Source organism: Accipiter gentilis, chromosome 11 (assembly GCF_929443795.1).
Source record: "Accipiter gentilis chromosome 11, bAccGen1.1, whole genome shotgun sequence".
Classification (NCBI taxonomy): Eukaryota; Metazoa; Chordata; class Aves; order Accipitriformes; family Accipitridae; genus Astur; species Astur gentilis.
The window spans coordinates 15,456,939-15,467,004 of record NC_064890.1 but is presented as its reverse complement, the minus strand read 5'-3'; the positions used below and the strand labels follow the sequence as shown (position 1 = coordinate 15,467,004).

General features: G+C 42.9%; 1 protein-coding gene across 2 annotated transcripts in view; it reads right to left on the bottom strand.

The window, feature by feature from the left end:
* Window positions 1-729: 729 nt before the first annotated feature.
* CDHR3 (cadherin related family member 3) overlaps window positions 730-10,066 on the bottom strand; it is a 68,382-nt gene continuing 59,045 nt past the window's right edge. Inside the window, exons 17-20 of one of the 2 annotated variants that reach the window (XM_049814014.1) lie at window positions 9,637-9,650; window positions 8,127-8,158; window positions 7,163-7,211; window positions 730-4,330 (exon numbers count right to left, since the gene is read on the bottom strand). In XM_049814014.1, coding sequence (XP_049669971.1) covers window positions 4,113-4,330; window positions 7,163-7,211; window positions 8,127-8,158; window positions 9,637-9,650 — 313 coding nt within the window. In that variant the 3' untranslated portion in view covers window positions 730-4,112. The remainder of the gene's footprint in view (window positions 4,331-7,162; window positions 7,212-8,126; window positions 8,159-9,636; window positions 9,651-10,066) is intronic. The other variant, XR_007507663.1, reaches the window with a different exon arrangement.

Here is a 10,066-nt window from a genome sequence, read left to right as displayed (position 1 = left end):
TCGATATCTGATCTAGTCAGCCAGAAAGAGCTGCTTTTAGGGCACAGTTCATCTGATCCATTCTAGACATGTCTGCCTTGCAATAAGTCTCTTTCTCCCCAGTGACTACAGGGGGACCTTGCAGCAACTCGCTCAGACAAGGCATGTGCGGGTGAAGCCCAGCAGGCGACGAGCCTGTGTTCAGCCTTTCAGCTGGAGCCTTGCAATGGGCCTGTTGTGGTTGGGGATCTCAGACAACTGATCAACCAAGGCATATGCAATATGCAGTTGTGGCTGCTTGCTGTCAAAATGCTATCTCCATTATGGTGTTCCAGTCTGGGCCTCATAAAATAACCTAGCGGCTAGATTCTTTGCTCAGGAGAAGGAGGATTGGTCCCCTTGTCTGACCCCCCCTTCTCTGAGGGAGTCCAAGCCCAATCTCCTGCTCCTAGTGATCAGTCACGAAGTGGCAACCTCCTGGGCAGACATTCTCTATCTCTGCAGCTGAAACAGTTCTCTTTGTAGGTCTTTTGGAGACCATGAACAAATACAGTATCAGCACTTTTGCATTCCTTGATATATACATGAAGTTACATGGCCGGAAGCTGAGACTTATAATGTTTATTGCAAGTGCTATTTGTAATATGAACATGAAAGCAGAGCATTTATGCATTAGAAGTACATTCACTTTGGAGAAAAGCACCAAAAAAACAGTAATATGATCACACATGAACTACCAGGGGAGCTAGACCCAGTCAGGAAAAGTGACCTGTGGTCTCTTGTAATCACTCTTGAAACTTTGAGAGCAATGTTAATCCAAAGTTCTCCAAGCACTTCAGAGATGTGTAATAGGTGGAAACACAGCAATCAAAAGCTGTGGCAGAACTCACACTGATTTTTGTAGACTTTGGATAACATTAATGCATAATGTGTAACAGGCAGCTGGAGGTCAGGAACTGTTGCCCCCAGCCACTCTGCTTGAACCACCAGGTGCCTTTCTTCCTTTTCAAGTCTCAGTTTATTGGTGTCATCACTCTAAAATAAATGGCACCAAAGTTCACACCTTGTAACTATATGCACAGAGACTAACAGAGCTGTTGGAAGACTAGGGAGGCTGTTCCCATCATCTAGTCTAACCCTTTACAGCACACAGCAGCCATTCTTGACTTCTGAAGCTGTCAAATGATGGAAAGGCCTCACAGTCTCAGTTAATTGTTCCCATAATTAAATGCTTTTCTTGTCTAGAGCCTGCACTTAATCCTTACTCTCAGTCCATCTAGTGGCAGTTTCTAACCTCATCTAATTTAAATTACACATTTAAAGCTGCACTGCGTAAGTAGTATAATCTGCATTTTATGAAATAACGTATGCTTCTTTTACATATATGCAAAGTATCTTTTCATATATTGTTCCATACAATATGCAATAAATGTACATATAGGTCAGTCAGTTCTGTTTTCTTTACTTTTGCTCTACCAAAGACAGGCCAAAGAAATGAATGGCTGTGCTTTGGCTCAGTGAGACCTGAATTCATTCTTGATTCCTTCAGGGGGAGGACAGTCAATAGTAGTAGGGGCAGCTGATAGGAAAATTGTGCCGCTTTTGCATAAAGATGATGCTCCAATAAAGCCTTGTTATTCCTTGATTTTGTAGATCCAAACGTGGTTTTGTGCATGGCCAAAATAAGGTCTTACAGTGAAGATCAGGATGAATTAGTTGGAGCTGGAGATCAGCATTGCACATATTGAAGCAACAGTGTGAGTGAGGAAGGACGTAGCTGTGCTTTATGGTCAGCACACTTGTTTCTCCATGCAGCAAGTAGCATGGGACTCGCAAGATGCCTTATCTTGCCTGAACCTGCCCCCCAAAAGGCTGAGTACACCAGCTAAACTCACCTCATCTGGACCGAGGCATCCTGGGCAGTGTTAGCTCTTAGATCTGGCAGCTCTTAGATCCATGGTGCCTCTTTGTAGAGCTGTCAGTTGTTCAGAGGTTAGAGTATATGACCATCACTATGAGGGTAGTTGCTTTTCACCCAGCTGTTGGCCAGCTGTTGGCCAGCTGTGGGAGATTACGGCACCAGCAGCATTGGTCCTGACAATATGTTTGCATATACGGATGTTCAGAGCATGCTGTGATACTGTGTTATGTTGCTGCTGATGGTTTTGGTTTTGGTTTTTTTTTCCCTGAGAAGGAAGGAAAGAAGTTTGTGTAGTTCAGCAGCGGGAACAGTAGTAAAGAAAGATGAATTTTCATCAGTCTCTTTCCAGGTTTCCTGGCTGAAACTACAGCCTGTCTCTGCCTCCCCTTAAAAAAAGGTAATTATCTCTTAATCACAAAAGTAGAATGAGAGGAATCAAGGAAGCAGAGAGGCTGCCTTAGATGAATGCCCAGGAAAATAAATATAAAAGCCTGTGTATCTTCCTGTCGTGAAAACAATGCAGTTAAGTTCTTCAGGTAACAAAGATTTAACATTTGTAGGTGCCAGGAGTGCCTGTGGGTAGCTTGGTGTTGGAGTTATAAAAAGATAGGAGTTACAGCAGTACTACCAGATACCACAGAATTTCTCTATGTCACTGGAAAACCACCTGCATAGAAATTGAATGTATCATATTTACAGCAAACAAATGCAAACAATGGTGGGTTGGAGCTCTGAACATGTGGCTAGCCCTGTTGGTGCTGAAGAGTCAAACAGCACTACAACAACTGCTGCAGACACAGTAAACTGATAACATGCTCAGAGAGTATAAATCACTCTTTCCTATCTCTATCATTGTGGTTTTCATGACATGCTGGGTTTCTGATTGTGCAAAGAAATGGCATTTGACTGAAGATGTTTGGTGTTTGTAAGGGAAATTGTTCCTGAGACAAACCGCTCCTTTGGAGCACAGTAAAGATTCACAGCACTATGATGGGTGGTTTTGTAAAGCATAGGATCCTCGATGAAATTACCCTGGGTCTCTCCATCCAGGTCCTCCATTGTATGACAAAAATGAATATATGTGATGGATTGGATAAAATCTTAATTGACTGTCCCTGCTCAACTTAAACTGAGTATTTTCTTTTGCCACCTGATATCAGTACCTTGCCGCCAAAAAAGCTTTTTGTTATCAGGGAAGAAAAGAAGCCAAGACACGGAGTATTAAGTCATCATTTATAATTAATTTTCTTCAGATTAAAATAAATTTCTGAAATCTTGTAGGGTTTGCTTGTTTTATATCAGCTTCTTAGATAGCACTTACATTATACATGTGCACACTCAGAAAAGATTATTTCACCCCATGTGTTTACTGTCATTATTCTTTTGGGTGTCTTTGACTTGATTCTGTAAAACATTAAATATGCTAGAGGAAATACCAAAAGTGAAGACATTGAATGCTGCTAGTGTTACAAAAGATACATAAGCTGAAAGTGTTCACATGATGGCCTGAGAACCATAATAAGCTGTGGGTTTTCTCCACTCCAAAACTGATTTCAAGACATGTTTTTTTCTAGAGCAAGATGGGAGGGCAAGGAAGGGCTGAAATAAAATACTGAATTAAAAGAAAACATTTCTAGCTTTTACCAGCAAACTTTTCAACCCTGATGTGCTTTTCACTCATTCTGCTGCTCGGCAGGGACGGGAGACGCCATTCACTGGTGAGAAAGCATGTCTGAGTGTACGCTGCTGTCCCCAAAGGCAGTCAGAAGATGTGGCTGTGTCGGTCTGTGGGGGCAAAGCTCTTCCAGGAGGAAACTGCCCGTGGCAGTGGGCAGCGGATGCTTCTGTCTGCCACTCTGCTTTTGTTTCCTCTTCTCCCTCTTTCACATCCTCCCCTTCTCTCCCACTCTTAGCTGCACCCACCAAAGGTAAGTCCAGCTTCACCCTGCTTTTGAGTCCAGTTGCAGCGATGGCCACCTTATGTTTTGTAGCTGAGATATATAGAAAGAAAATCACATCTGATTCTTTGGCCGTTCAGAGCAGGGTTTGTTTGGGAGGTGCCTTGGAGTCTCAGGCACTCCGCTTTAAGGCTGGCTTAATGGAAACACAGTGTTCATTTTGGCAGAGAAGGTCAGTATCCACCTTAGGGGGCTGGTGAGGATAACCCCCTGTCCTCAGACTCCCCTTTCTGCTTTTGTAATCTCAGTCCTGCCTAGGGCTTAGCAGCTGGGTTTGTCTCTGCAGTCAGCTCTTTCCTCTTCTCTGAAGGCTCTTTTTTGCTTGGTGCGCCTGCTCTGTCTGTCCCTTGGCCACTATCGTCTGTGGCACTGGATGTTACCTGCATGGCCAGCGCTGGCTGAAGGGGCTCGCTGCTCTTCTTCCACCTCCGGGCCCCCGAACATGTATTAAATTCATAGATTTTGCCAGTAACTTGCAAGGGAGAAAAGACAATCGATTAAAATCATTCCTGCTTTAGCAGATTAAGGCACGACAGTCTCCTCAGGATGGGACTGAAATGAGAAATACGAAGCACCTGGAAAATCAGCTGAGTTGGGGAGGTAGCCCTGAGAGACAAAGCCTCATTTCCACAAGAAAGTGTGGGGACCTGGGCATCGTGGTGCCCACTCAGGGGAGATGCTATTCTATCAGTATAAAAACTGGCTCTTCAGTTCGGGGAATAGGAATATTCAAAACATTCCTACTCCAAAAAACCCGACCTTGTTATCATCCTATACCTCTATCCAAGCTACAGCTACCATGAGTTAACATGGGCAGTGTAACAAACACATCCATAGTCCTTAGCTGTTAGGACTAACTCTCCCAAAAATTTTGCCTTTGGCTATGATAAGCAAGGCCATGGTATATGTCTGTGTCTATTTTTTCAAGTAGAGTTGCCTACCTGAGGTAGCAAAACCTGCTAGGAGCACAATATCCTACATGCATCTTCCAGACCATGTCAGGTTTTCTAGGTTCACCCAAGACTTGGACATGCGGGATCCCCAGTGAGTTTTGGACATATGCATTTCTTCTCCATTTGCACAAAATGCTTTCCCCCAGGCTTGCTGTGTACATTGTCATTAATAGAGTGAAATACTATCTATTTTCTGTTTGTGCAAGTACATGCTTCCTTCATATATATAAAATACTGTTAAATTTGGGTTGTTTAGCACACATGGCTACCTTTCCTTGTTAGAAAAATTTTTGGCCCTCTTCAGATTTTATGGGTAATTTCTACTTGAACATTAAAAGCAAGTATCTTCTCCTTCAGTTCTTTTACTAGCTAGAGATAGGTGGAAAAATTGCCATGCATCTAGTGTGATGATTGCCTCACAGTCTAAATCACTGTCTCTTGCTAAACCGACACAGAATCAGGAGCGATAGTGGCACTTTTTGTAATTAAACATTATTAATATGAGACAAACAAAAGACCATTAAGACCTGGAAAGAAATGGTTACGTGTTACTACATGTTACAGTTTGTATCAGAATTAATGGTTTCTGACACATTAACACATACTGAGCAATTAAAGATGAAACTGGATCTCTTTACATGGTATTTTTCCTGACTGCTTACAAGGCGGGCATGTTAAAGCAGCCCAGATCAGGAAGCGGCTCCTGACCATCCCTCCTAATCATATTCCACAGATGATGTCTTGGGAATTATTAAACCTCATTACCAAACCACCAACACTTGATCCTCTGGAGTTTGGGATGAGCCATGGAAGGGAGAGGGGAGGAGTGGGGAACACACATTTCTCTGCTGACACCACAAAGCTGTGTCATAGCTTAATGTTTGTGTCGGGCATGACACAAACGCTATGGCTCTGGAGGGCAGTTTGGATGGGCTCAGATATCCTTGTCTGGTGTGGTCAGGTTTGCTGAGGAAGGGAGCCACCAGCTGGTCTGCAAAAACACCGGGAAGAAGCTCTTGCAGCAGCCAAGAACATCCATGTTTAATATATTATAAATGCAGTTACACAGGGAAAAAGCAGGGACTTTGGAGCCCATCCCTCCAGATCTCTTTATAAATAGCAGGTGGGCTTGGACCTAGACCAAACTGGCCTTGAGCAGCCTTGTGGATGGGCTTAATTGCACAGTAGGGTCCCATTTGTTTGCCCAAATTCTACTGAAGTCCCCATGCCTAGTGTTTCCCATTAGCTCACAGCATCCAACAGCTCTGAGCCAGCTAATATGAAACACAAGGTACAGGCACTTGGGTGGAAATTAGGGCAGATGAATCCAAGCCTTGAAACAAGCCTGCCTTCTTCTGGATAATTTTTAGACCTATTGTTTCAGGCCTATTTTCGGATCTAGTTAAAGGCCTATTTTGACTGACTGTCACATTTTAGCAGCACACCCCCTGCCCCCCCGGCTCCATGCTAGGGCCCTCAGCCGTTAGACACAGGGCCGGGGACCCTAATGCGAGGCCAAGCATCGCGGTGCAGGACTCAGGCATGGGCTGTGGTTCAGGGGGATGAGGTAAGATGGATCAACCCTTAGAAAAATATTTTTCTGTAATGAACCCTGCTGCAGAGCACAGTGGCTGTCACTTGGGGAAAGGGATATGCACTACACCTGCTGGGTCATCCTGGTTTTCCTAGCTTTTACCTTAATTTCACTTTTCCCAGCTGGTTAATCAGATATGGTCAGAGTTAGCATAGCTGGAGCCCAGTGACACACTCAATAGCTGATGCCACCACAACTGCATCTAAAAGCAAATGGTCTTCCCTTTCCTCCCCAACAAGCGGTGCTCGAGCCTTAGATAAACAGCAGCAGTGCACTGTTGCTGCAAGGGAGGAGATTTGTGCAGGAGTGAGTAACTCACCCACCCACTCTGCATCCAAGGAGAGGTTTAAGAGACGAAGTCAGTACATCTGCAGCTACATTAATCTGCTGGCCATTTCCCAGACATGGGAAGGGTGAAACCACGTAGCCATGACAGCACCAGAGCAGGAGGCTTGCAGCAAATTCCTCCTCCCCTCCCACCTTCCTATACCAGATCCATACATTCAGTTTTAGCAGAGGAGTAGTGAATAATCTGGCCATCAGATGTGTGATTTCAAGGGCCATAAGTACATTCTACCACTAGAAATGTTACTAGGGCACTGTCTTGATTTTCACTATCTGTGAAATATAGCTCCCATTCTCCTTGGAAACAGCAAACCTGAAATATGAAAAGCAAATGTTGAACAATATTTAAATCGACTACTCCAGTTTGTTTCCAGCCAAATATTCATATCCACTGTTAATTGCTTTTTATTACCTGGGTCTCTGGCTTCTCCATCAAAGACGGTGTTTAGCTTTGTCATTGTCTGTGAAGAGAGACAAAATGTGAAATGAATCCTGTGAATTAACTGAGTAAGAAGGAGGAGCAGTGACTTGGAAACAGTGACCTACATGGATGGAGGCGGATTTGTGTGACCTGCATATTGCATTCCTGTAGGCTGGGTTTAATCAAAACTGGCAACAAAAGCCATTTGTGGTGTAGGGTGTTGCCACTAGATGTTCAAAGAAGAATTAATAAGGTCTGACATGCTAAATGCCTCCATGTGTGTAACCACAAGAGGGTCACCTCCACTCAGAGGAGGCTTGGGAATCCCCTCTCTAAAGAACTTGGGGAGGGAGAGTACACTAATGAAAGTCCCTTGCAGCCTTTATGCTATTATGGCTACGAAAAAGGAAGGAGCCCCAAGATCTAGCAACAAAGAAACATCTATTACAGTGGAAATATGGTGTTTTGCTGCAAACAGCTGATCAAGACCAAATTCTTTACAGATTGGGTACACTTGTGTACCTTACTGGTTGCACTCAGGTGAGTTAGGGTTAGCTGCATGGGTCGGTGGTGTCCCAGCAGCACAACATTGCCAAGCTGGGGCACTTGTCATCCTGCCTCTGCGGCTGCAGCAAATTTCCTTGTGACCGCTCTGGGCATGGCCTCTCTGGCCTCCCATGTACTGGGGCTGCCAGAGAGGCTGGAGAATTCGGCACTTGAAAGCAAAGGGGCCACAGTGCGGGTGAGCACCCCTCACTCCCAGTGTTGCCTCCAAATACAGAGGCCAGTTGGGGCACAGAAGCGTTTTCCATTTGGGGACAATCCTTTTTTCCTTGCCTGTCATTTTTATATTCTCTTTGGAAAATGGACACCTTTCATAGAAAGGATCCTACGATCGTATTGCATGATAGAGCTGGGCAAAACCAGGTTTTGTTTTGAGGCTGGCAGTACTTACCACAATCACGTCTTTCTTAAGTTTCTTCTTTTCTACAGAAGGGAAAATGCACATTGTAAAGAATCAGATTTTTCTGACAGTCACTATAGACACTAAGGACAAGATTTCCTGAAACGAATAGAGATTCTTGGTACTCAACTTCTGAGACCTCTCAAATGAGCCTTATTTATTTTCAAAGGCTGATCCCTCTTACGATTTGAAAAGCGAATTCCTTCATAGTATTTTGGAGTGAGAATCCACAGTTGCCAATGACTAATCAAAATCTTAGCCTCAAAAAGTCTTATTCTTTCAGTAATGAGTAAATAACAATGGTTTCTTTAACATATTTCCCTTTCTAAATAACATGAACAGATACAGAAATTCACCTTTGGGGATATTTGAACTACAAATGTAGATTATGTTCTTCCATGAATGTTTGTAGTTGCAAAGCTTGTGCACTCAAATATGTACTTTGAGACAAAACAGGGAAGTGTTGCAGATCCAGTCAAGTAAAATTCAGATTGAACAGTTTGGTTATGTGTGAATTTACCACACTATTAACCCATCCCACATGCAAACAAATACAGAAGCCGTGCCATAGACATCTTGACATCATGGATTTGTGGATGATACCCAACTAGTTGCTATGATTTCTTCTTGCTTGCTCCTTGCCAATTTGTTTAATGGCCTTTCTTTGGAGAACTGAATGCCTGGCCACCAACAGGCTTTACAGCCAGGCGTGCAATACTCTGAAGTGCTGCAGATGGGTCTCAACCTGAGCACTGACAGGAAACCTGTTGTGTCTGGCCTTTTCTGCCCAGCATTTGGGAACCAGTTTTTCAGAAAGCACCAAGCATCCATTTTTTGGAAACCAGCCAATGCTGATATGTCTCAAATTGGGCAACCAAAAGAACAGCTAATTTTGTTGGGTTTTGTTAGTCATGTGTTTGGGAGATACTGATCGAGGAGAAGGAGTTATAAAAGCAAGGTCTTACTGAGCCCATATGAGCCATGCTTGCTAACAGAAAGCTAATGGGACTAAAAGGAACAAGACTGCTTAAAAAACTACTTTTTTTTAATGTGCAACTTATACCCCTCATAAGTTATACAAACCCCTTTAAAAGCACCAATACTTTAAAATAAATCTTCAGCTACCTGAAGTAATGGTGTCAAAGGAGCAAATGAAGGGATCAGAGAACAGGGAATTGGAGTGGAGATGACTCCTGAAGGTGCTATAAAGGGATAAGATTTTTTTTTAACAGATAGCATATGAATTGCATGTGAAAAATACAGTAATTCTTCAGTGTTCGTGCCAGAATACCAGGCTACTCTGAATAGTTAATAGATTTGAAGACCAAAAGAACCATGAAATCACTTATGCAGGCCTCCCATAATCAGCCAGGGTTATTTAATCTCAGTACTCTTGTACTGGGTCAAATTTATTTGTCTACAAATGGATTTACAAATTGTACACTCAATTGTAAACAAGATCTTGTTGTAAAGTATTAAAATATAGAAAAGAGGTACGCACCTGCAGCATTTATCCTGTAATGAAAAAAAGATTAATAGTGTAGTTAACAAATGTCACACTTTTGCCTACATAAAAATACCACGCTTTGTTCTCTTTCATTTGGCAAGAAGGATGTGTTTCCTTGAGTTCTGGGATTTGCTTGATTTGTTTGGTTTCTGGTTTTGCTTTCACTGAAGGCCTGCATCATTTAATGCTGCTCTCAAACGGGAAAACAGCCCTGAGCATTGCTCTAACACCTCTCCAAGAAGGGATGGTATTAAAAAAATAAAGTCTTATTGATGATAGCATTATGGATTTATATAATCTGGAAAAATACACTTTAAAATATTGTCATCTTGCTCCATCCTTGGAGGAAGGTCAATTTTTTGGATCTAATGTGCTCAGATAATACCTTTTAAAACATTTGAAAGGTTGTAAATGTTTTTGAAAA